Below are 27,679 nucleotides of genomic sequence, written 5' to 3'. Positions count from 1 at the left end.
AATAGCTAATATACTAATTTTTTTATTATTTTCATTTTATGTGTATGTGTGTATTGCCTGCATGTAGGTAAGTGCACCCGTGTCGTGCAAGACCCGCAGAGGACAGAAGAGGCTGTCGGATCCCCTGGAACTGGAGTTATAGACAGTTGTTAGCTGCCATGTGGGTGCTGGGATTTGAACCCGGGTCTTCTGCAAGAACAATCAGTGTTCTTAACAGCTGAGCTATCTCTCCAGCCCCAGAAAAGGATTCTATTAAAGTCCATGTATATATATATGTATAATTCTCCAGCCTCATGTAACCTATTTTTTCCACCAGTTCTTTGCTTCAATCTTACTAGATTCATTCAATTCCTCATAAACCATGTCCATTCTTCTCTGGAGACCTTTATTCATGTTGCTTTTTAATGTTCCACATTTACTTGTTTTATTTTTAAGCTATTATTTCAAAGTTTCAACTCACATGTCACTTTCCAGAGAAACCTTCCCTGATCTAGAACAAGTAAAATATCCTTGTACATTTCCTTAGCACCACATTTCTCCCTCTAATAAGACTCAATATACTTAAACCCTTATTAATTCTTAGAAGATCTAAGGACAGGAACCATAATTATCTTATTCACCGCTGCCTACATCTAACAGGCAGGTACTCAGTCACAGATGGATGCATGCAGAATAGAAAGAAGGAAAACTACGGGGACATGGGAGAGAAGAGTCCCTCATTCCAATGTCTGAGTAAAGCCTCTCCCTGAAAAGTAAAACTTCCAGCAAAATTAACAACTGCTATGAAAGCTACATAGACATAATATATTCCTTTCATCTATCTATAGGTTAAAGCTAAAATAGTGATGAACCAAACTTAAGGCCTGAATGTGTACGAGCTTGGATATGCTTCATTCCTCTACCAGACATTTTCTAGGACTCTCAAAAAAGACTTTGTTTATTTACATCATTATGATTTAAACTTTCACCCTATCAATTGTAATCCTATCAGGTACCCTGAAGGAATCACCCTATGGTCTCATTTAGATTCCATTAGCAACCCTTTAAAGATAACAGCTTCAAAATCCATGAAAATCCTATATACAACTATTGTAAAGACAATAAAGTACTACTCTCTCTTTGAAAAGCCCACACCCACGTTCTTGGGCATATCTTATTTCCTGAGCACCTTCTTTCTTTTAAACATTGTGATTAAAATCTATAGTAGAATATGTCCTTTAGTGAGCTAGAAATGGCTCATCAGTTAAGAGCACTGGTTGCTCTTGCAGAGGACCCAGGTTTGGTTCCGAGTACTCACATGGTGGCTAACAAGTCCAGTTCCAGGGGATCTGATGCCCTCTTCTGACCTCTGTGGGCACTGAAGGTTACAGGAGCACTTACATACACGTAGGCAAATACTCATACACATAAAATAAATTTTAAAAAATCTTTTTTTTTTAATTTATTATTTTATGTGTATGCATGTATTGCCTGCATGTAGATAAGCGCACCCGTGTCGTGCAATGCCCACAGAGGACAGAAGAGGCTGTCGGATCCCCTGGAACTGGAGTTAAGGGCAGTTGTTAGCTGCCATGTGGGTGCTGGGATTTGAGCCCGGGTGTTCTGCAAGAACAGCCAGTGTTCTTAACTGTTGAGCCATCTCTCCAGCCCCTAAAAGATCTGCTTTTTAAAATGTTCTTTAGAGTCGGGCATGGTGGACCACACCTTTAGTCCCAGCACTTCGGAGGCAGAGGCAGGTGGATCTCTCTGAATTCAAGGCCAGCCTGGTCTATATAGTGAGTTCCAGGCCAGCTGAGGCTATAGGAAAGGAGACCCTGTCTCAAAAAGACCAAAACAAAAAAACAAAACTCCCAAAACTATGTTCTTTAGGGGCTAGCAAAATGGCTCGTAAAGGCATTTGCCACCAAGCCTGACAGCCTAAGTTCAATCGCTGGAACTCATATAATTGAAGGAAAGAACTGACTCCTCTAAGTTGTCCTATGACCTCCACAAATGTACTATGGCATGTGCAAAATCGGAAGTAAATGGGAAAAAATTTTCGAGATAAAAATGCCTTTTGGGGGCTGGAAATATGGCTCAACGAAAGAACACTTGGTGAGCAAGCCTAAGAATCTATGTTCAGATCCCAGAACCCACATAAAAAGCCAGGCAGGGTTGAGCACATGTGTAACCCTAGCACTACTGGGGGATGGAAGGAACAAGAGGATTGCTAAGACTTGCTGGCCTCCAGCCTAGCTCCAGGTTCAGTGAGAGACCTTGTTTCAAAGGAATTAAGTGGAGACTGATAAAGGAGACACCTGAAGTTTTCCTATGGCCTCGGCATATGCATACAGAGTCCTGTAAATCCCAATTCTGCTTCATACTGGCTCCTCCTGGAATTCTTTTTGAGTTGAAGCTAAGGATCTAGTTTTACCTGAGTAAAGGTTCCTAAAAGATTAAGGGAACTCTGGCTGCTGCAGGTGGCAGTATGGAGCTGTGCCTACTCCCTGCTGCTGCTGACAGATGGACAAACTATATCAGACAACTTTAAATTTATAGACCAACTTTTTTTAAAATGAGCAAATTGGTTCTGAGAACATTCCTGCCTAGCCGCTAGAGATAAATAAATGAATCACAGCTTTCAAAGCTATCAGTTCAATTATATAATACTTGGAAAATGCCCTAATTTTAGGTTCACAAATTCCTAATACAGTTTTACTATTCAAAAAATGTAAAAAATTTCTTTAAAAAAGAACTTACCAAAATATTTTTCTTATGGCGTTTTTCTTTTATATGTTTATGTGCCCCTTGGATGTTTTCAATGTGAATTAAGCAAAGTTTGCATAGATATCGGCAATTGGTATATTCTGGTGATCGCTGAAGAAACAAGTATAAAAACAGTGTTTCAGGAAATAAAGGAGTAAATTAAAGACTATATAAGTGAACAATATAATATGCAACTACAACAGACTGAATTAAGCACTGGAGTTATGAATAAGCTGATGTAGCTCATTGGTAGCAGACAAGCCTAACATGCTAGGATCTGGGTTAGGTATCAGTAGCACCACAAAAAAGTAAAAAGAAGCACTGAAAGAATACATTGTTGGGGGCTGCAGAGATGGTTAAGAACATCATCAGTGGTTAAGAACATTGGATTGACTGCATGTAGGTAAGTGCACCTGTGTTGTGCAATGCCCAAGGAGGTCAGAAGAGGCTGCTGGATCCCCTGGGACTGGAGTTATAGACAGCTGTTAGCTGCTATGTGGGTGCTGGGATTCAAACCCGGGTCTTCTGCAAGAACAACCAGTGTTCTTAACTGCTGAGCCATCTCTCCAGCCCCAGAAGTTCATACAGCGTTTAACTTCACACAATTTGTCAGAACTGAGTGGAAGATAATGAATTTCAGTTCATGCATAACTGCATCCAAAGCCAACACTCGTTTACAATAAGAAATTACAAAAATAAAATGAAAAGATAAATTTTAAAGTACTGTTTCTATTGCTTTACACTGAAACTTCAGTTTTTACTTCAGATTAATCATATTAGTGCAACTCCTGACATAAAGGTTCTCTTTGCTGGGCGTGGTGGCACATGCATTTAATCCCAGCACCTGGGAGGCAGAAGCAGGCCTCTGTGAGTTTGAGGCCAGCCTTGTCTACATAGCAAGTTCCAGGTCAGCTGGGGCTACAGCAAGCCCGTCTCAAAAAGACCAAAAGAAAAAAAAAAAAAAGATTCTCTTACCTGAGAATATTCCTTAAATAAGAAACCTACATTAAATTTAGCAGCAGTCCAAGCATATACTACAAGAAATAGACTCAACATTTATAAAGTACTATTAAACTTTTAACAATGCTGTCAGAGTTCTCTACTTCACTGGCAAAAGATTTAAATCATAATTTCCCCCAAGGTAACAAATAAATTCAACTCAATCTATTTATTCCTCTTCCCCTCCCCCCCCGAGATAGGGTGTCACTATGTAGCCCCAGCTGGCCTGAAACTTGCTAGGTAGACTAGGCTGACCTTGAACTCACAGAGAGCTGCGTGCCACGACCTTCCAAGTGCTGGGACTAAAGGTATATGCCACCACATCCAGCCAAGATTTTTCTTAGTTTTAAAGGACTTGGGGTAACACTGAGTGAGAAGTCAGAATGTCAGTTCACACTAAGGCCTACTTCTGTGTCTGTATTTATTAAATAACAAAAATCTACTTTACCTAGTAAAAACTGAATTGCAAAAGTAGATAATATTTACTTAGTGCCTACTATACCAGATTTTATGCCAAAAACTTCACTTGCTTTTCTTTCATCTCATCTTCCTAATAGCTTCATGAGCTAGGTGGCTGTGTGTGTGTGTGTGTGTGTGTGTGTGTGTGTGTGTGTGTGTGTGTGTGTGTGTGTGTGTGTAGCATGCGGCATACATATGTGTTTGGATGTGAGCAGGCCACTGTGCATGTCAGAAGGCAACCTCAGGTGTCAGTCTTCACCTTCCACCTTGTTTGAGGCAACGTCTCTAGTTTACTACTGTGTTCGCTAAGCTAGCCTGGCCTGTGAGCTTCTGGGGATTCTCCTATTTCCATGGACCATTCTTCCATAGGCAGGCTGGGATTACAGACACGTACTATACCACACCTGGCTTTATGTGGGTTCTACAGAGCTAAATTCCAGTCCTCATGCTTGTGTGGTAAGTACTTTGACCACTGAGCCCTCTTCCCAGCCCCAGCTAGGTCTTATTCTTTCCAACCTCATTTTACTGATGAGGAAATAAAGCTTTAAAAAGGCTAAATATGGGACTGGAAAGATGGCTCAGCAGTTAAGAGCTCTGGCTGCTCTTGCAGAGGACCCAGATTCAATCCCCAGCACCCACATGGCAGCTGACAACTGTCTGTAACTCCAGTTCCAGGGGATCCAACAACCTCTTCTGTCCTTCTCAGGCACTGCACAAAATGGGAGCACTTACATACATGCAGGCATAACACTCATACACAAAATTTTTTTTAAAAGGCTAAATAAGTACACTGAATGCTTCCCACCAGTAAGTGGCAGTGCTAGACCCAAAGACTCTAAAATCCACATACTTGACTAATATGCATACTATCTCTAATTACGGACCAACTGTTATGCACTAATAAAATATGTAATAGGACAAAAATGCTCTCACTAGGATTTCCTTCCTCAATCTGGGTATTTCATTTTTCTAAACTATAACAAATGATACTAGTACTTTCCTTCCTTTTTTTTTTTTTTTTTTTTTGACACAGGGTCTCACTATATATAGGTCTGGCTGGCCTGGAACTTGCTGTGTAGACGAGGCTGGCTGAACTCAGAAATACGTCTGCCTTTGCCTCGCCAGTACTGGGATTATAGGCATGTGCAACCATGTCAGGCTTTTCTTCCTTTCATACTTTTCAAGAATGTCAACCTATCTGTCTACATATTTATAAACATATTAAGTAGTCTAATTTGTGATTCTTTTAAAAAATACTTTATTGTTTTTTTAATTTTATGTGTATGAATGTTACACCTGCATGCATGTAAGTACACCCATGTTGTGCAGTACCCAAGGAGGATAGAAGAGGGCATCAGATCCCTTGGAACTGGAGTTACAAATGGTTGTTAGTTGCCACGTGGGTGCTGGGAATTGAACCCAGGTCCTCTGCAAGAACCGTCAGTGCTCTTAACCACTGAGTCATCTCTCTAGCCCTATGATTTGTGATTCTTTACTTCTAATACCTAAAGGCTAGGAATATATTTCTAGAAATTAACATTTACAATTAATATTCAGAAACAAGATACCAGAAGAAGAGTTCCTAATATTCAATAAATATAAGAGAAAAAAAGAAAAACCAATAAATTAATTAATTAATTAATTAAGTCAAACAAATTGTACAGTAGTCCTTATTTATTTGTTTTCATCAATCTCAGTGGACTTTTAATTTTGGGGGGGGAACTGAACCCAAGGTCTTTTGCTTGCTAGGCAAATATGTTGCCACTGAGCTATATATCAATCCCCAACTGGACTTGAAAAACTTTTTTTTTTTCCTTTGGTCTTTTTGAGACAGGGTCTCTCTGTAGCCCCAGCTGTCCTGGAACTCAGTATACAGACCAGGCTGGCCTTGAACTCACAGAGATCTGCCTGCCTCTGCCTCCCAAGTGCTGGGATTAAAGGTGTGTGCCACCATGCCTGACTTTGAACTTCTAATGGAAGGAAACCATGCCATTTTAACTAATACATGCCTTACTGTCTAGTACAGTTGCTAACATGTATCAATCACTCGTATTTATTAAATGAGGAAATAAACTCAGCAGTCAACAGAATTTATTTTATAAGGGCCAAAGTAATATTTTAGTAAATATTTTTTAATGCTTTGAAAACAGCAAATATTAGCCAGGTATGGTCATTCATACTGTAATTGCAACATTCAGGAAGCTGAGGCAGGAGCATTGCTATAAGTCTTGAGGACAGCCTGAGCTACAAAGTGAAACTCTACTGTCACAAAATGGTAGAAAAGAGGAAGGGAAGGGAAAAAAGGGCACAGGAAAAGGAGAAAGAGAGAATGAGAAAGGGAAAAGAAACAAAAAAGTAACTATCGTACACAGGTCATAAGGTCTCATTGGCATCTAGTCAACTTTTGTCCTAACAGTATGAAAGCAACTATAAACAGTATGTAAACAAGTAACCATGGTTGTGTCCTAGTAACTGTTTACAAAAAAAAGGCTAAGTGCATTTTACCAAATTCAAACAAAACAAGGATGTAGGCCATAATTTGCTGATCCCTGCGATAAATAAAAGGGACCTTACAAGTGTATTTGCTGAACAAGGGATAGGAGGAAAAGAAAGATGAATGATACTTCTCTTATCAATAAAAGAAACAGTGTTATGATCCAGAAACAGTTATAAAGCACACATTTCCCTCTAACTAATGAATTATAACATACTTTCTCAAGTCGAAAGATGTGATCTCTTTCTAAGCGTTCTTCTGCTTGTTTCAAGCCTAGCCTCTGCTCAGGTGTCAATGCAGATTCATCTATCACAGTGGCGTTTTCTAAATAGTCCATCTCTGAAGAATTTTCTTTATTAGATTCATCATTCTTCACTTTACCTACAAAAATAAATAATCACTTAGTTATCATCATTAATAATGTTAAATGTTTAAAAATAAAGAAAAATAAGGGGCTGAAGAGATAGCTCAGCAGTTAAGAGCACTGGCTGCTCTGGCAGAGGACCCAAATTGCATTCCCAGCACCTACATGGCAGCTAACAACCATCCATAACTCCAGTTCCAGGGGAGTTCGACACCCTCTTCTGACTTCCACAGGCACTGCATGGTGCACTTACATGCATGTAGGCAATACAGTGATGCACATAAAATAAATTTATAAAAAATTTTTAAATATTTTAAAAATATTTTTAAAAATTAAAAAACAAAAAGAAACATCCAATTTATGCCCATACAGAAAAAATTCTTCATATTTTATTTGTCTGTACAAGTTGTTATACATATTTAAAATATAAGATATATACATGGTGGGCTGCTGAGGTAAAGCAGGGAAAGGTATGTGCTGCCAAGTCTGACAACCAAAATTCAATTCCCAAGACCCAAATGGTAAAGAGAGCAGACTCCCTCAAGTTGTCTCTCTGGCCTCTGCACATGCACTATGGGAGGTGTACACTCATACTCATACATATACACACAATAAATGAATACATGTTAATTTTTTTAAAGTACTCATAATCACTCTACCTTATACTTAAAGCCAACACATACCTTACAGAGAAATCCAGAAATTAAATCTTACCTTTGGTTGGCTGTGTGTTTTTTACTCCAATTTTACTTTTTTTTTTTTTGAGACAGGCTCTCCCTGTAGCCCTAGCTGTCCTGGAACTCACTATGTAAACCAGGCTGGCCTTGAACTCAGAGAGATCTGCCTGCCTCTGCCTCCCAAGTGCTAGGATTAAAGGTGTGCACCACCACACCCAGCTTCATTTTTTAAAAAATTTTTATTTTATGTATATGAGTGTTTTGCCTCCATGTATGTAACTGCATCGCATATGGGCAAATGCCCATGGAGGCCAGAAGAGGGTGTCAAATCCACTGGAACTGGAGTTAAGAATGGTTATTGGCCACCATGTGGGTACTGAGAACTGAACCCAGGTCCTCTGCAAGAGTAGCCCGCACTCTTAACCCGAGTAGTCTCTTCAGCACCTAATCTTACCTTTTAAAATATTAAAGCTTCTGGACATAGTAGCGCATGCCTTTAATCCCAGCAGGAGTAGGTGGACCTCTCTGAGTTTGAGGTCACCCAGACTACACAGTGAGCTCCTGTCTCAAAAAATAATAAAATATTAAAGCACTGGGTTTCTATATAAAGAAGAAATAGTTTTACTCTAGAAGTGGCACATTTCCTTAAAGAAGGCATAGGAGTATTTAGAATTAAAAAAGCAAACTCGGGGCTGGAGAGATGGCTCAGCAGTTTAGAGCACTGGCTGCTCTTGCAGAGGACCCAGGTTCAATTCCCAGCACCCACATGGCAGCTACCAACCGTCCTCAACTCCAGTTCCAGGGGAATCCAAAACCCTCTTCTGACCTCTGTGGCACTGCATGACACGGGTGCATTCACATACATGCAGGCAATACACTCATACACTCATACACATAAAATAAATATAAAAATATTTTTTGAAAACTTTATAAAAAAATAAAATAAATTTTTAAAAAAAGCAAACTCAGAGCTGGGTGTGGTGGCACACACCTGTAGTCCCAGCACTTGGGAGGCAGAGGCAGGTGGATCTCTGTGAGTTCAAGGCCAGCCTGGTCTACACAGTGAGTTGCAGGACAGCTAGGGCTACAGGAAGACCCTGTCTCAAAAAAGACAGAAAAAAAAAAAAAAAAGCAAACTCTTTAAAGAAAAAAGAATGTTACAGAAAGAACTCAAATACCCTTAGGTAAATGTTATTCTTTGTTTTGAGACAAGGTCATTATGTAGCCCTAGCTATACTAGAACTCAAAAAGGTCTGACTCCTTCTGTCTCACAAATGCTGGGATTAAAGGCAGCAAAGTAACTATGAACAATTTGCAATTATTTCCTAATATTTGGGGATTTTTAAGCTTTTAGTAACTATTTTATTATGGAAATGCAAAAAAAATCTAGTTGTATTTTTATAGTTCATGAAAAGATAATATATTAATATAATCCTCTTTTTTTAATGTATAACTTGTCCTACATGACTAGGCAACTAACATTAGTAAATCCATAAAGTTTTCATTTCTGTTAAAACAGAGAAAGCCTTTCTTTCATTTTTCCTTTTTCTTTCTTGGAGGCAGGGTCTCCCTGTACACCAACTGGCCTGGAACTCAATATGTACACCAGACTGGCCTCGATCTTACAGGCTCACAGGCAAGTGCTGAGACGAAAGCCCAGCTTTACATACCAATTTTTAAATGTTGGAAATAGGGTTGGAAAGATAGCTCAGTGCTTAACAAGAGCATGTACTGCTCTTCCAGAGAACCCAAGTTGGGTTCCCAGTACCCACAAGTGGGCAGCTCACAACCACTTATAACTCCAGCTCCAAGGGATTCTATGCCTCTGGCCTCATCAGGCACCTGCAGTGATGTGCACATACCCCCACACAGGCACATACATATGCATAACTAATAAAATGTATCTTTTCTTAATTTATTATTTATATTTTATTTTATGAGTGCATTACCTGCCTGCATGTAAGTGTACCCATGTTGTGCAAAGCCTACGGAGTTCAGAAGAGGATGCTGGATTCCCTTGGAACTGAAGTAACAGATAGTTTTTGGTCGCCATGTGGGTGCTGGGAACCAAACCCAGGTCCTCTCCAAGAGCATTCAGTACTCTTAACTGCTGAGCCAGCTCTCCAGCCCCCAAATAAATCTTTTTAAGGACAGAAATAAGTAAAATTATTTTCTAGAATCAACATACAAAATAAATAGCAGGCCAAGTATCACAAAGTCTGTTGCATAGAACACTAGAGTTTGATGTTAATACAATCATCAAACAAGAAATAGGGGAAATTTCTGTCCATACAAAACCATGCAAATGACCAACAGTCACCAGTGGAGAGGAAGAGGACACAACAGGGACCTGTCAATAGGTATGGAGCTTTTCTGAGGAGTGATAAATATACTAAGAAATTGAATAGCTGATAATTGTGTGACTCTGTGAATACACTACAAACCATCAAATTGTATATTCTTCCAAGAATGAATTTTATAGTATATGCATTGTATCTCATTAAAACTGTTATATAATGAGCTGGGCGTGGTGGCGCAGGCCTTTAATCCCAGCACTTGGGAGGCAGAGGCAGGCAGATCTCTGAGTTCAAGCCAGCCTGGTCTACAAAGTGAGTTCCAGGCCAGCTGGGGCTATAGGGAGACCCTCTCTCAAAAAGACAAAACGAAACGAAACAAAACAAAACAAAACACCCTACCCCATTACATAAAAGGTTAAGATTTAAAAATATGTTATTGATAATGACCATAAGAAAAATTAAACAAGGGAATAAAGACTGTCAGAGGTGAAAATGGTATTAAATTAATAAGTAAAAGGCCTAAAAGAGCAAACCAGGACCAGCAGGATGGCTCAGTGGGTAAAAAAACATGTCATCATGCAAGTCTAGCAACTTGAGTTCAATCCTCAAAACCCACGTAAAGGTGCAAAGAGAGAACCAAATCCACAAAATTGTCTTCTGATCCACACACACACACACACACACACGCACAGACACACACACCATGGCATGTCCCCCCAAGACCATGCACACAGACACACACACAAGTAATAACAACAAATAAATTTAAAAAGAAAAAGAAAACAGAGGTTTAAAAAGCTACCCATAAAGACATCTAGGGATAAGTATTCAAAATATAGGAAATGCAAAGGTCCTTCCTTAGGTGAGCATGTCTTTACTTTTGAGAAAATACAAGAAAACTATACAGCGAGAGCAGAGAGAGAGAGAGAGAAGTTGAGAAGAATGAAGGCAGAGAAGGAGTACTGCATCATATAGGACCCTACTACTCACTGCCAAGAGTAGTTCTTACTATAATGTAGGCCAGTAAGACATGTGAATAGCAACACCGTGATCTGATCCACTTTAACAGTATCCTTCTAGCTGCTATGCTGAAAACACAATGAAATGTGATATAAGTGAAAATAAAATGACTTAAGGTATGCTACTCAAAGGCTTGATCCTGAGCAGCTGTCACCCCCACTGTACTGTCAGGAACCTGTTAGAAGTCCAGTTTCTCAGGCCACACCCTAGACCTTCTGAATCAAAACTCTGGGAATGAAGGCTAAACATTTCTACTTTAATGATTCTCAAAGAACCATTTGCATATTCAAATTTTGCTTTAGTTCTTTCTGGGCAAGGGTAGGAGGGGATAGAAGACACTGTTTTGAAGCAGGGTCTTACTCTGCAGCCCAAGCTGGGATAGAACTATATAGCCAAGGCTGGCCTTGAACTCACAGCAATCCTCCTACCTCAGGCTCCCAAGTATTGTTATTCTAGGCATGAGCCACCACATCTAAGCTAAAAGCTCTTTTTTTTTGGGGGGGGGGGGCTCTCAGAAAAAAAAAACTATATATAGTTTTTTTTTTTTTGGCAATGACCCCCCATATCAAACAAAAAGTCCTTTTTTTTTGGGGGGGGGGGGCTCTCAGAAAAAAAAAACTATATATAGTTTTATATATAACTCAGGATATCAGAACAACAAAGAATTTACAGCAGTTCTCAAGTAAATTCTAACAATATATATCCTAATCAGTCTCTGCTTCCATTCTTAATCTTATCAAAGAATCTGCTGCACTGAAATAAAAAAGATTTTTCTAAAAATTAAATAAAACGGGCTGGAGAGATGGCTCAGAGGTTGAGAGCACGGACAGCTCTTGCAAAGGACCCGGGTTCGATTCCCAGCACCCACATGCCAGCTAACAACTAACTGTCCGTAACTCCAGTTCCAGGGAATCTGACAGTGTCTTCTGTCCTCCACAGGCATTGCACGACATGGGTGCACTTCATGTACATGCAGGTATAACACTCATATACATAAAATAAAAATAATAAATAAAATTAAATAAATAAATAAAACAGAAAACCTGATCATAGAACTACCGTCCTTAAATTCTTGAATGGCTTCTCAAATCAAACACAATGTTCTAACTCTATCATAGTTCACAAGATTCTTCACTTTCCAAAAGATGCCCTGAAAGCTACAATTTTGCCATTCTCACCCCTCAAATCCCTGATCTAATCAATACTGAGTCACATGCATAATCAGTCTGACACTTAAATCCTGTACTTTCCCAATCCAAAGCCTAAATATCACAACTGAATCATGTACATTCTCAACTTTTTCACCACTGGAAATGAGTTATCTGGATCATACCCATCAAAACAGAGGTTTCCTTGAGGCCTAGGGCTGGGTTTGATTTTCCATTGTAAACATATGAATGGCATATAATAGGAACCCAATATATACACAGTTACTGAATAAAAGAGTATTTATTACCAAGATCATTTTTTAAGAATGTGGAGCTCAGTACAGTGGAAAATAAATGTAACCCCACACCTCCAAGACTGAATGAGATAGATTAAGAGTTCAAAGCCAATCTAGGTTACACAGTTCAAGGCTAGTCTGTGACAATAACACCCTGTCTCAAAAAACCTAAATAAACAAGTGTACAGGGCTAAAGGTATAGATCAATGGTAGAAAACTTGTCTAGCATGTACAAAGTGAGGGTTGACCCCTACTATCGGTAAATAAGTAGAGAACGTATATTCACAAACATCAAACCAACAAAATGATCCACTAAATTAATAAGCGCACAACCTTTTTATCTACCATAATAAATAGGGGTTTTATTTGTTTTTTAGTTTTAAGATATTTTTAGATTTAAGATATTACTAATGCCCTTTTTTAAAACTAAAGTAGCTAAACTGGGGATAACTAAAGAGTGTTAACACAGGAAAATCCCACCCAAAAATGTGACATGTGGACTACTCTAATGTATAATTGTACTTACTCAAATCATCTGATATATCTTCAATTCCTGAAGCACTATCGTCAGAATCACCAATATTATCTGTCCTCATTTGCTGTTTCTGAGACCGAGATGAGTTTTCCAGAGCAGATTTTTCACCCCCTATAGTTTCACCATTCTTTCTGTCCACAGAAATAAAGGAGCTTTGATTTTTTTCCCCGATCTGCTGCAATTCTGTCTGTTTCATGTTTTCTTTCAACAGTAAACTTGGCACTTTTTCCGGTTCTGAAAGTGAGGTGGGGAGCTTTTCTGATTTCATCTGAGACGTGGGTGCTTTTTCTTCTTTCCTCTGTGAATTAAGTGCTTTTGCTTTTGCTGCTGCTGCTGCTGCTGCTGCTGCTGCTGCTGAACAGGGTACTTGTTCTGCCTTTGCTGGTAAATTGGGTGACTTTGGTAATTTTTCTGCTTTTATCTGTAAACTAGGTGTCTTTTCTAACTTTGCCTGTGAAGAAGATCCCTTTTGGGCTTTCACAGGTGAATTTGGTAACTTTTTTGTTTTGCAATGACTTTGATCTCGAAGTACTAACCCCAAATCTTTAGGGCCTGGAACACTGGCAGCATTTACTTTACATGATTTAACTTCTGTTTTTTCTACACAAATATTATTTTGCTTGGTTTTTTTACTACTACTCCTATTCAGAGAGCTGGTCCCGATTTCTGTTATGGACCTATCGTTTCTAGGCTTCAAGGTCTGATTAGTTATAATTTTAACTGCTTTGCTTTCTTCATAAACAGCATTCTTCTTTAGTTCATGATTTTCGCTTTTAGAAGTCTTAGGCTCTTCCATTATTTGAAAATCTGGTTCTTTCCAATTGTGATATTGTGAAATGGAAGATCTCAAGCAAGTTTGAACTGCTCCAAATCTAGTTTAGGCAAGCAAACTACAGGGTTAAAAAATAGAAACAAAAATCTGTTATTTAGAATACAAAACATTTTAATGGTTAGGCATTTAAAAAAAAAAATCTGTCCTCAAAACTAAGTATTCTTCAGAAAGCTATATGAAAAGGAGCTTTTTAAAAGCTAAGTAAATAACAGTCAAATGATCACTGAAGAAATTCCAAGATACTTAATAGTAATATGGCAACCAAACATTTTTTTTTTAATAGCCAGGAATGGTGGTGCACACTTTAAATTCTAGTACTCAGAGGCAAAGGTAGGTAGAATTCTGTGAGTTTGAGGCCAGTCTGGTCTACTAGTGAGTTCCAGTCTAGTCAGGGCCACATAATGAGACCCTGTCTCAAAACAAAAATTTTAGGGGCAGGAAAGATGGCTCAGTAGTTAAGAGTATATACAGCTCTTGCAGAGTTCAGTTCCCAGCACCCATGTGAGGAATCCAATAGCCCCTCCATGGGCACCTGCACTCACATGCACATGCACACATACATACACATAATTAAAATAACAAAAATAAATCTTTTTTAAGTTATTTTATAAGTAGCTGTGGTAGCATACACCTTTAATTCCTGCACTTGGGAGGCAGATCTCTGAGAGAAAAGAGGCTAGCCTGGTCTATATAGTGAGTCCCAGAACAGCTGGGGCAACAAGGGAGATGGTCTCAAAAAAAAAAAAAAAAAACTCAAAGAAAACCACAAATGTTATTTTATGTTACCTAATAACAATTTCCCCTAATAGGAAACAAAACCTGAAATAATGTGCCACACTAACATAAAAGGAAATGGCAAAGAGAAAACAAGAGTTCCAATCTATATGTACTATAAGTGACAGCTTCTATAAGAAACAGTTATAGAATTCTAGGTGTTAAGATCTTACCCACATGGATTTCCTATTAAACAAATTTATTTACATTACAACCTACTTCAAACTTGATCCTCTAAACATGAAAACAGTAACAGATTTTTCCTCTCATTTCAATGAATTCTAAATAAATTTTTATATTTTGCCATATATTTTCTAAAACCCACAGAATAAACACCACAAAATGTTAATATTACCTGGAGAGGTAACAGTGTCAGTACACAGTCATCAATTGCAATGAGTTTATCACTCTAGTACCACATATTGATAGTGAGAGAGGTTATGTGCATGTAAGGCCAAGGACTATGCGGGAACTCTACTTTCTGCTCAATTTTGCTGTGAACCCAAAAGGAAGTGACAGTAAGAAAGAATACTAAAATCAATCAGAGTCTATTTTTTCTCTAAAATATAATAGGAACAACTGTACCAATAAACATTAAATTTACAACACAAACTATACACATAAATTACTGTACCCTTTAAATTATTTCTATATTAGAAATACCTTATAATTGCAAAAATCAGGGTTAAACTGCTCACCTTGCCCAATATGCCTTAAACAGACATATGTGTCTAGGCAAAGACTAATATACAAATTAAAAACCAGAGTCTTGGGGCTAGAGAGATGGCTCGGCAGTTAAGAGCACTGACTGCTCTCGCAGAGGACCCAGGTTCAATTCCCAGCACCCACATGGTGGCTACGAACCATCCTTAACTCTAGTTCCAGAGGAATCCGAAGCCCTTTTCTGACTCCCTCGGCATTGCACGACACAGGTGCACTTGCATACATGCAGGCAATACACTCATACACATAAAAATAATAAATTTAAAAAAAAAACAGCATCTTCTACCAACAAATTCCATGGAATTAAAGTGTGTATTTGACTTTTACTAGGTAATATTACTAAATTATAAATTTGGGTATGCATTTCTAATCATATACACATGAAATATGCATCATATAGCACAGAACTATTATCTAAAACAAAAAGCTCAGAACAAGTCAATTTACTTGCAACTGTGTACATGTCAATCTATACAGGAAAAAAAAATGTTGGAAGCCAACCTGGTCTACATAGCAAGTTCAGACCAGTCAGGGTTACACAGTAACACAGTGCTTTAAAAAGAATTGTTTAGTGCTGTTCTATTATTTTTCAATAATTTTGTAGGCAGCATCTTATTGATATGAACTGACACTCCCAGAAAAAAAAAAGTTGCACCTGCGTTAAAGATTCTACAAGGCTAATTGTGGAGAGTTAGAATGCTATAGGTCTGGAACCCAATTATCTAGAACTATCCTTAGTCCCCTTAATAGCTATTTGTTCCCCACCTCTGTGTTTGACCTAACAACCTTATGACTAACAGGTGAAATCTTTTTGAAACATACAGAGACCCCTAGCTTCTACCAACCCAAAGACTATGAATGTCATCAGATAATATCTGAAGCCTACAGCAGAGACTTCCTTACTTTGCTATAATCCACCCACCTACTATTCCCACCAATGTATTTTTTTAAAATTGCCTGGATTTGTGACTTTCTTTGTTGTTACTATAAAATTTCATTAGGGCAGTGAGGTATTTCAGCGGGTAAAGACACTTGCCATCAAGCCTAATAATGACCTGAATTCAATAGCCAGAACTCACATGGTAAAAAAGAGAACCAATTCCCCAAGCTATTGTCCTCTCACTTCCACATGTGCGCACTATGGCATAAACACATGCACACATGCACACACACACATACATGCACGCATGCATGCACACACAAATGTAGAAACCTCATGAAACTATTACCACATTGGAAAACGGTATTAAGGAAACTAAATCTGTGTTCTTAGGTCATGGTCACTCACATTTGTCTACAGAATAAACTATCTCATTCCCTTTGAGGTGAGAGCTGTTTTTGTATTGGCATCGACAAAAGCCATGAACAACAAAGACTTGATACAACTTTTTATTTATTTGTATTTTATGGGTATGAATATTTCACCTGCATATGAATGTAAGTGCAATACATGCATACAGAACGCAAAAGACCAGAAGAGAGTGATGGGATTCCCTGGACTTGGGAGTTTAGGATGGTTGTTAGCTGCCATATAGGTGCTGGGAACCAAACTCTAGTCCTCGGCAAAAGCAGCAAGCACTCTTAACCCACTGAGCCATTTTTCTAGCCCCAAGACTTGATATAGTATTAATCCACAATTCTGTTTTATAACTTCACAAAAACAAAGCAGGGGGAGGAGTGGGGAGATGGGTCAATAGGTAAAGTGCAAGCACTGGAGTTCAGACCCCCAGAACCCACATGTAGATGATGAACAGACCTGTGGGCCAGCCAGTAATTCCAGCCCTTGGAGAGTAAAGACAGGGGATCCTTAGAGCAAGCAGGCTAAACAGACTAGTTTATCAGTGATAGGTAGACTAGCTGATCAGTGATAGGAAGACTAGCTTATCAGTGAGCTTCAGATTCAGCAAGAGACCCTGCCTCAATTCATAATTCAAGAAGACACCTAGTGTCAACCTCTGTTAGACACACACACAACACCCGCAGGTATACACAAATACACGTACATGCATACACACATTCCCCCCCAACACACATGAAAAAAAAATTAACAAGAAACAAAGCTGAGTGTGGTAGTATATACCTTATAACCACAGCCCTTGGGAGGTGGTGGTGGATCAGGAGTTCAAGGCCATCTCTAGCTGTCCAAGGCCAGACTGGCCTACACATCTCAAAAAAAAAGCTTTTATAGAAACTCTATTCTTCTACATAAAAAAGTCTCCAAACTATCAATGTACCTAACATAGGTAAGGGCTACCAGAATATTCAAAAAAAAATTTTTTTTTAATGCAAGATTTCATTTAATTTATAATTTGATCCTAATAAGCGAAAGTGCATCTGAGTTACTAGAGTGCTTATCTAGCATTCAGGAAGCCCTGGGTTCAATCCCCAGCACCAGCAGGGTGGTACTCCCTATGATCTCAGAATTCAAGAGGCTGACAGCAAGTCCTAAACCACATGGTGAGTTCAAGACCTGTCTGAGCTACATGAGGCTCTGCATCCCCTCGAGTGAAAATAAAGTAATTAATAGGAACACAAGGTCAGGCATGACAGCACATGCGTTTTAAGTCCCAGCACTTGGGAGGCAGAGGCATATAGAGTTCTGGGAGATGGAGGTCAGCGAGTTTCAGGCCACTGAGTACCAGGCCAGCAAGTTTCAGGTCAGCTGGGGCTACAGAGAGACCCTGTCTCCAAAAAACCAAAAGAATAAATAAACTAATTAAAACGTGAGTTATGAAAAATTAAACTACATTTATTTTCTAATCTGCCTCATCTTTCCTTGTGCTTACAAGGAAAGTGTTTTATTGTAACAAATATTTTATTGTCCCAAAAATTGCTGTATTCTGTAACAAAATTACTGTTTTCAATTTTTTCTCTGAAATTGTTAGAGTAGAAAATTTTCCTCATTCCTTCCCCCACAAAGTTTTCTCTTGAGGACAGCCTATTTAGAATATAAGGTTCAATGTCTCTCGGTATTTTCTTTCTCTCATAGCAAAACTGCTTCAAACCAATTAAAAATGTCAGATCTCCTAATTCTTGGTTACATTTGTAGAATATAGTAAATGAATATTAAGTAAGATTCTAATTTTAGTTCAATTATACTTCTATTACCAAGAAAATGTCAAGAATTTTTAATGACTACATAGCCCAAGCTGGCCTAGAATTTGCTATGTAGACCCGGCTGGCCTCCAACTCACAGAGCTCTGCCTGCCTCTGCCTCTGTTAGGATTAAAGGCAGGTGCCACATCAAGTTAATGACTTCCTTTAAAAAGAGTTTGAGACCCCATCTTCTGGTTTGGGGACTAGGCCTGTTCTCGATGTCAGAGAGCTCCTGATTAGCCTGACAAGTGTACCTCTCACTACTCATCAAAGGAGCTTCTTTTTGCAACTGATGGAGACTATGACAAAGTTCCACAACTGGCAAAGAATAAATGTCTGTGAGGTGCCCAGTCTTAAGTGACACATTTATAATGACCTCTATACCTAAGGTTTAGGTAAACTAGAATATGGGGTGGAAAGAATATTAATGATTCTCTCAACTCTCTCCAGGAAAGCTTCCTCATGCAACAGATGGTGATTAATCCAGAAAGTCACAACTGGCCAAAATGCAGAAAATAAAAGACTGTGGAGAATTTATCCCTGAATAGACACCTATATGAAATCTCTATTACCCAAGGCTCAGGGACCATTGCAAAACAGTGACAAAAAAGTTTTTTGTTGTTGTTTTTGTTTTGTCTTTGAGACAGGGTCTTCCTGGAACTCACTATGTAGATCAGGTTGGCCTCAAACTCACAGAGATCCACCCACCTCTACCTCCCAAGTGCTAGGATTAAAGGCATGCACCACCAGGCGTGGCTGGGAGGAAAGATTTTTAAAAGCCAGAGGAGTGGATGATCAGTTTTCCAGACAGCTAGGAAGCTATTTGTATGAACTTACAGCAATGGCAACAACATGTACAAGACCCATGCAAGCTCAAGTCAGACAAAATCCCAGGATAAAAGTGAGAAGTGGGAAGTCCCAACCTTAGCTCAGGAACTAATGGCAACAGATAACTACTGTGAGAGGGAAGAGTTGGTTTTAAGTGTATGACCCTAGACTAGTCAGCCAGGCTCTAAGTGGAGGGATACATACCTAAGAACATTTGGGGACACAAGCTTGTCTCAATAGGCCTTAATATATATAGCAGAGTACATGAAAACCAGCGGGGATTTATAGGGGAAGGGATCTAAATATGATCAAAATATATTGTATGAAACACACAAAATTCAATTTAAAAATTTTAAAAAGAGTTTGAGGGCCAGTGAGATGTCTCAAGCAGGTTAAAAGCATTTGCCGCCATGCCCGAAGACCTAAATTTGATCCTCTGTATACTCACAGGGTGGAAGGAGAAAACAGACAAATTAAAGATATGTGCCAGGGACCCTCTCCATGAACTGAATCTATTATTGTCTCCCATGGGGAGAGGAGGGGTACTTGCAAGATGTAAAGGAGTCTTGGCTGAATGTAGTAGAACCCACCTGCAATATCAGAGGTTGAAGGCTAAGACTGGAACAGCATGAGTTCAAAGCCAGTCTGGACTACACAGAAAGACCCAGAAAGACCCAGAGGATACTGAACTCCTGGCCCTCAGCTTCTGTAAGAGTGCTTGGATAACAGGTGTGTGAAAGCACACTCAGCATATTTTAAAGGTCATCAAAACATTTAATAATTATATAACCTGATACACATGATTGTTTTCACACTCAATATTAGCACTAAGCTTGGCTTCAAGATTAAAATAACTCAATACTTCTCAAAGTTTAGCATCATTAGAATCACCTGGAAAGCCCAACCTCATCCACCCCAGAGTTTCTGCTTCAGTAAACCTGGAACAGGGTCTGAGAGCCTGCATTTCTAACAAGTTCTCACTCAACTGGTACTGATGTGGCTGGATTGGGTTTTGTTTTTCTAAATGTGTATGAGTATTTTGCCTGTGTGTATGTAAGTGTACCATGTGTGTGCCTGGTGCCTATGGAGGCCAGAAGAAGGCATTGGTCCCCTAGAACTGGGGTTATTGACAGATGTTACCTACCTTGTGGGTGCTGAGAACTGAACGTGGGCCCTGAACAGCCAGTGCTCTTAACCACTGAGCTATCTCTCCAGCCCCTGGACTGGGGTTCAATACTTGAAAGACCACTGTTCTAGAAGTAGTCCTAAAAGTAGAAGTGAAAGTAAACAGTGCTCTTCTGTAAAATTTTAACACGCTGAAGAATCAGATTTGTGTCAGTCTACTTCACAATGAAAGAAACCATTTCTGGTTTTCTTTATCACTACATTGTCAGTACCTATCACAGTAACTAGTGCACAGTAGGCACCCAATAAATTTGTTAAATGGATTCATGAAAATTAGACTGAATTAATCATCTATATATTAAAATCCAAAAAGTTCAAAGAATAAGTTTAATTGTAATCTACAATGTAACTAAAAAAATGTTTTTCAGAATAGTTTCCTTAAGCTATTCCTTTATTCTATCATTCAGAATGGATTCAGGTAAGCATGCCCCTTCTTATGAACTTTGTTTTTACCTTAAAACTATGTCTTAAGCTAGGTTAGTGGCATGCACACTAATCTTAGCACTCTAGAGGCAGAGGCAGGATCTCTATGAGATGTAGGCCAGCTTGGTCTACACAAGAGTTCCAGGTCAGCTGGAGCTACAGGGGGACCCTGCCTTAAAAAAAAAAAAAAAAAAAGTACTTGTGCTAAAGGTTTTTAAAAAAAAAAAAAAATTTTTTTTTATAAAAGAAAATTTGAGAAAAAAAAAAAAAAGTACTTGTGCTAAAGGTTTTTAAAAAAAAAAAAAAATTCTTTTTGTCAATGGTTATTAAAAAAAAAAAAAAAAAAGGTCATTTCCTATTTCGTTAGCTTGTTTTTCTCAAATCTGCCTTTTGATAAAACAAATACATTTTTTTGTTGTTGTTGCTATTGTTTTTGGTATTTTGAAAAAGGATCTTGTTACATAGCCCAGGCTGGAAAAGCACTCACTACATAGTCCAGGCCAGCCTTAAACTCCCAAACCTGCCATAGCCTCTAGAATGTTAGGATTTTAAGAATGCACTACCACTCCCAGCTTAAATAAATACATTATATATTGTTCAAAAAGTGATTAACGGGGTTAGACAGATGGCTCAGTGATTAAGAGCATTTGCTGCTCTTGGAGAGGACCCAGCCTGGGTTCAGTTCCAGCACCCACAGGGTGGCTAACAACCATCTGTAACTCCAGTTCCTGGGGATCCATCACTCTCTTCTGGCCTCCTCAGACACTCAGGCACTTGGTACACATACATACATACATGCAGGCACAACACTTATACACATAAAATATTTTTCTAACCTTTAAGTCAATAATACTACAAGGAAAATAGAACTCTCCTACTAACTCTTAATTTCTTTCCTCAGAAGCAACGAATGCTTTTAACTGTTTGCTTCTTTTTGGATTTATCAACATTTTCAAATTAACATGCTTAAGATGATAAATAAAAGCTTGAAAACTTTACTACTAGTAAATCTGCTGCCATAGTTAGCTTTAATTGTCAACTTGATATAACTGAAAAGAGGAATCTCAATTGAGAAACTTCTTCAATCAGATGGCCTTTGGCCATAGTTTATGAGGCATTTTCTTAATTGCTAGCTGATGTAGAGGACACAGCCCACTGTGCGTGGGAACTATTCCTGGGCAGATAGTCCTGAGCAAGCCAGAGGAAGTAAGCTGGTAAGCAGCATTCTTCCATGGTTTCTGCTTCAGTTCCTGCCTCCAAGTTCCTGTCTTGAGTTCCTGCCTTGGTGTCCCTGTAACCTGTATGCCAAATAAACCCTTTCCTCCCAAAAGTTGGTTTTAGTTAGTGTTTTATCTCTGCAACAGAAAGCAAACTAGAACATCTGTTCTATAAGAAATACCAAAATGGGGGCTGGAGAGATGGCTCAGCGGTTAAGAACACTGGTTGTTCTTGCAGAAGACCCAGGTTCCAATCCCAGCACCCACATGGCAGCCAACAACTGTCCATAACTCCAGTCCCAGGGGATCCGACAGCCTCCTCTGACCTCCGCAGGCATTCCACGACATGGGTGCACTTACCTACATGCAGGCAATACACACATACACATAAAATTTTTAAAAATTTAAAAAAATTTTTAAAGTTAAAAAAAAGAAATACCAAAATGAATACTAAGAAGAATACTAGACAGTGACTTAAATCCATTAAAAGAAATTAAAACACTTGTAGATATAACTACACAGGTAAATGCAAATGCCATTATTATTGTGCTTTTGGTTTATAACTATTGGGTTGTTTCCTTTCACATAATCAAAAAAACAAATGCTAAGGACAGAGAGATGGCTCAGTGAGTCAGAAAGATTGCTGTGTAAATGCACGAGCTCAAATTCCCAGGACCTACATAAAGATAGTCAGGGAGATGGCTCAGAGGGTAAAGCCACTTGCTGCTCAAGTCTGGTGACCTGATTTCAATCCCCAGAACCCAAGTAAAGGTGAGAGACAAGAAGCCACTCCACAGACTCCGTCTTCTTATAACATGTGCTCCATGGCATGCCCACACACACATACCATGTACATGCCAACACACAACAAAAATTTAATGTTTAAAAAAAGCAGGTGTGAGTACTGCTGTAACCCCAGCACTGTGGAGGGTAGAGACAGGATGGCTAGAACTTGCTGGCTACCAGCCTAGCTCCAGGTTCAGTGAAAGACCCTGTGTCAAGGAGTAAGATGGACAGTGATAGATAATCAGACACCTGACATACTGCTCTGGACTCTGCATGTGCACCGACACACACACACAGACAAAATGTAAGAATTATAAAGTTGGGCGTGGTGACACACACACACAGACAAAATGTAAGAATTATAAAGTTGGGCGTGGTGACACACACACACAGACAAAATGTAAGAATTATAAAGTTGGGCGTGGTGACACACACACACAGACAAAATGTAAGAATTATAAAGTTGGGCGTGGTGTGCACGCCTTTAATCCCAGCACTCGGGAGGCAGAGGCAGGCGGATCTCTGTGAGTTCGAGGCCAGCCTGGTCTACATAGTGAGTTCCAGGACAGCTGGGACTACAGGGAGACCCTGTCTCAAAAGAAAAAAAAAAAAAAGAATTTATAAATCTATGTTAATAGACAATATATTAAAGTACATAGTCATTTCAGTCAACAGCACTCCTCATATATAACATCAGTCCCTTAGAATTGTGTGATCTATTGGCCCATCTATTTCATCATGGATAATGGAAGGAGCTTATAAGGAGTCATCCCTCCCTGACATACTGGAAGTGAATAGGTACTGAAGGTTGGGGGGTGCTCATTTTCTTCAGTGGTATAGCCACTGGTAAGCTGCCCATGTTCCGGTCAGTAACTTCCCACCCATGCTCCTGTAAGCAACTCTAATTAAACTCAGTGGGTCATACACAAAAAAGACATGAAACTGGCCAGGTGCAGTGGTGCATGCCTTTAATCACTCAGGAGGCAGAGGCAGGTGGGTGTCTGTGAGACTGAGGCCAACCTGGTATTCATCTCTCTGGCCAAAAAAAAGGGAATGGGAAAGGTAAAAAAAAAAAAAAAAAAAAAAAAAGGTTGATTGGGAAATTGACTAAAAAGAACAGATGACCTATCTATCATCAATCTGTAAGGCTCACTTTAGATATAAGAAAGTAAAGAAGCTAAAAGTAAAAGGATAGAGAAAATAGTGCAAGCAAACAGTAGCAAAGAGAAAGCTGGGGTGGTTATATTATTTTTGGAAAAAATGCACTAAATCAAAAAGGCGACAAGAAAGGAAGGATAAAGCACACTAATAAAGTATTCAACCCAGTAAGGACATTTAACAATTAAATGTATATATGTATCCAACAAAAGAGCCTCTAATACATAAAGCAGAAGTAAACAGAACTGAAAAGACAATGATACTTGGAAACCTCAATAACACACTTGTTAATAGTGAACAGACCAAAGAGAACAATAAGGAAATAGAGGACTTGAGCAACATTAAATACCAATTAGACCTAACAACAGTAGAATACATTCTATCCACAATGAATAGACTGGGAAAAAGAAAATACTCCTGACTACTAAAAAGAAAAAGAAACAAAAGTGATCAAGGAGTGCTATCTTTTACTTAGTCATGTCATTTCCCTGAATTAACCAATCACTTGTGCCAAAAATGATGACTGGCTCTGTCAACAATCAGTCATGGAAGGGGAAGAGGTTCACATGGTCCTCCCCTTTACTGCTGAACTATTAGCTATTGATATGATTCTGGGAGGAGGAAATCATCCTCTTTAGTTGTGTACCCATTGCTGAGCCCAAACTCATGGTCACAACTGGTTAAACACAGTGGATCACAAAACAAAATGAATAGACATGAAGGTGAGAGAGAGATTCATGGGGAAGAGACAGGTGGACAGGGAAGACGGGAGAGAGCAAGGGTGAGAGTGGTTAGAATGCAGCATGTACACATACAAAACTATTTAAAAACAATGTTTTTATAAAACGACAACATAAAGGGAAAGATGGCAACTCAGTCTTTTCCTTTTGGCCCTGCCTTACCCAAGTCAAAGGTAGTGTTGCTAGAATGTGCAAGTATCAAAAAGTGATGTAAGAGGGGCTGGAGAGAGCTCAGTGGTTAAGAGCACAGGCTGCTCTTGCAGAGGACATGGGTTCAGTTCCCAGCACACATATGGCAGGTAACAATCATCTGTTAACTCCAGTTACAGGGGATCCAACACCTTCTTCTGACCTCCACGGCATTGCACGACACGGGTGCTCTTACATACACGCAGGCAATACATTGATACACACAAAAATTTAAAACAAAAATTTTTAAGTGTCATAAGAGTTAAGTTTTACACTGGGCACAGTGGCACACACGTTTAATCAAAGCACTCTCGAGGCAAAGGCAGGCAGATCTCTGTGAGTTCAGGCCAGCCTGGTCTACAAAGCAAGTTCCAGGCTAGCTGGGGTTACAGAGACCCTGTCTCAAAAAGACCCCCCCCCAAAAAAAAGAATAAAAAAAAAGTTAAGTGTTACATAGTATTTCTATTGTTAAGAATGAAATATAGATGTGTATACAAGCTATGAAATACCAGCAATTCCACATTTGCATTTAAAACTGGCATTGCACAATGTAAAGATGAACAGAAAAATGCATGCTTAACAATATTTAAATGAGTTGTTTGGGACAAGGTCTCATGAGGCTCAGGTTGGCCTCTAACTCACTATGCAGTGCCAAAGACTGCCTAACTCCTGACCCTCCGTCTCTGCCTCCCAAGTGACGGGTAAAGTTTTTAATGATTTATATAAAATGACATTAAAAGTAAAATCGCAATGTAACAAGTCAAGAGAAAGATCCACAAGAAAGGATAAGCTTTATACTCTAGTAGCTTTAAGGGCACTTATTCCTGCTTTTTATTTTTTTATTTTTTTTGGTCTTTTTGAGACAGGGTCTCCTGGTAGCCCCAGCTGTCCTGAAACCACTATGTAGACCACGCTGGCCTTTGAACTCACAAAGATCCGCCTGCCTCTTCCTCCCGAGTGCTGGGATTAAAGGCATGAGCCACCACGCCCTGCTTTTTGTTTTTTAAAATATTTATTTTTATGTATTCAAATGTTTGCCTGAGCTTCTGTATTATTGTGCACCATGCACATGCCTGGGGCCCAGAGATACCAGAAGAGGATGCTAGATCCTCTGGAACTGGACTTATAGATGGTTATGAGCCACCATGTGGAACTGAACCCAGGGTGTCTATAATAGTAACAAATGCTCAATCACTGAACCATCTCTCCAGCTCATACTCCTGCTTTTTAAACAAGAGGTTCTACATTTTCACTTGTATTGAGCCTTGAAAATTACAAGCATTTTTTGGCAAGTAAACAAATATAATAAATCTGGAATGAAATATGTTAACAAACATTACTTATAAACATTCATATAAGATACTATGCTAAGTGATAGGGATACGGAGGACTAGGGAGTTGACTTCATGCAAAAGCATGAAGACTAAGTTCAGATCCCACACATACATAAAAGCCTGACCTGGTGCACCTGTGTAACTCCAGGAGTGAGAGAGGAGGGCAGGGGACAGGCAGATCCCAGGGGCTTGCTAGTTAGCCAATCTAGCCTGCCTTGGGAAAGGAGTTTTGAGCTAGGAACTGTGGTCAAAAACCAAAACAAATACATTAAAGAATCACATTTATGCACTGCCAGTGGAAATGTACAAATGATAAAGCCACTGTGGGTTTCCTTAAATTTATTTTTATGTGTATGAATTTTGTTTTCATGTAAGTACACCACATGTATACAGTACCCACAGAGGCCAGAAGAGGGAGTCAGATTCCCTGGAACTGAAGTTACAGACAGCTGTTAGTCTCCAAGGGGTGCTAGGAACCTGGGTCCTCTGCATAAGCAGCAAGAGCTTAGTTGCTGTACCATTTCTCCAGCCAAAAGCTATCATGGTTTTATAGAGGTTTTAAAAAAATTTAAATCAGGATTACCTATGCTACATAATCTGGGTCTTGTGTTTTTTGGTTTTTGACAGGGTCTTCCTAGTCCCAGCCCACCTGGAACTATGTAGACCAGGCTGGCCTTGATCTCACAAAGATCCACCTGCCTCTTCCTCCAGAGGGATGGGGTTAAAGGTGTCCGCTTCCACGCCCAGCAATAATTTGGATCTTAATTGTCCTCAAAGGCCCATACTTAGTCCCTAATAATGGAGCTAGTGGAAACTTTTAAGCATAGGGCCTAAAAGTCTAATCATGGGCTGAAGAGATGGCTCAGCAGGTAAAGGCACTTGCCCCAAGTCTGATTGATGACCCAAGTTCAATTTTTGGACCCCACATGGTGGTAGGAGAGAAAGGACTCCTGAAAGTTATTCTCTGACCTCCATATATATTCATATTCTCATTCCCTCCCGCCCTCTCTCTCCCTTCTTCGTTCTCTGAGAGAATCAGCAGACGGACAAGCACTGGAGAATGGCTGGGGGCATCGACAACACAGAGGACAGTAACAGGGATGACAGAGTACATGGGCTCCAGTATGTGGGAGGGGGGAGGCTGTAGGAGGGTGCCATTTGGGAAGTGGGTATATGGATGAATAAGATTGTGTGGGATCTTCTCTATGATATACACTCAGAAAAATCAACTAATTAAAAAAACATATTTGAGGAGGAAGCATAAAAAATTACTTCATGTTACATAGTAGAGGTGATAAACATTACCAGTGAAATCTACCTGATGACTTTATATCCATACTCAGGTACTAAGGATCCAAGT

The 27,679-nt window shown here is 39.3% G+C and overlaps 1 protein-coding gene across 1 annotated transcript in view; it reads right to left on the bottom strand.

The window, feature by feature from the left end:
• The window catches only part of Tut4 (terminal uridylyl transferase 4), a 132,100-nt gene that overhangs the window by 89,293 nt on the left and 15,128 nt on the right, over positions 1-27,679 (bottom strand). The window contains exons 2-4 of the mRNA XM_029561265.1: positions 13,026-13,924; positions 6,915-7,078; positions 2,740-2,856 (exon numbers count right to left, since the gene is read on the bottom strand). Coding sequence (XP_029417125.1) covers positions 2,740-2,856; positions 6,915-7,078; positions 13,026-13,830 — 1,086 coding nt within the window. The 5' untranslated portion in view covers positions 13,831-13,924. The remainder of the gene's footprint in view (positions 1-2,739; positions 2,857-6,914; positions 7,079-13,025; positions 13,925-27,679) is intronic.

This window comes from Nannospalax galili, unplaced genomic scaffold (genome assembly GCF_000622305.1).
Source record: "Nannospalax galili isolate Female #2095 unplaced genomic scaffold, S.galili_v1.0 scaffold713, whole genome shotgun sequence".
In the NCBI taxonomy this organism is placed as follows: domain Eukaryota; kingdom Metazoa; phylum Chordata; class Mammalia; order Rodentia; family Spalacidae; genus Nannospalax; species Nannospalax galili.
This window is presented reverse-complemented; position numbering and strand designations above follow the sequence as displayed.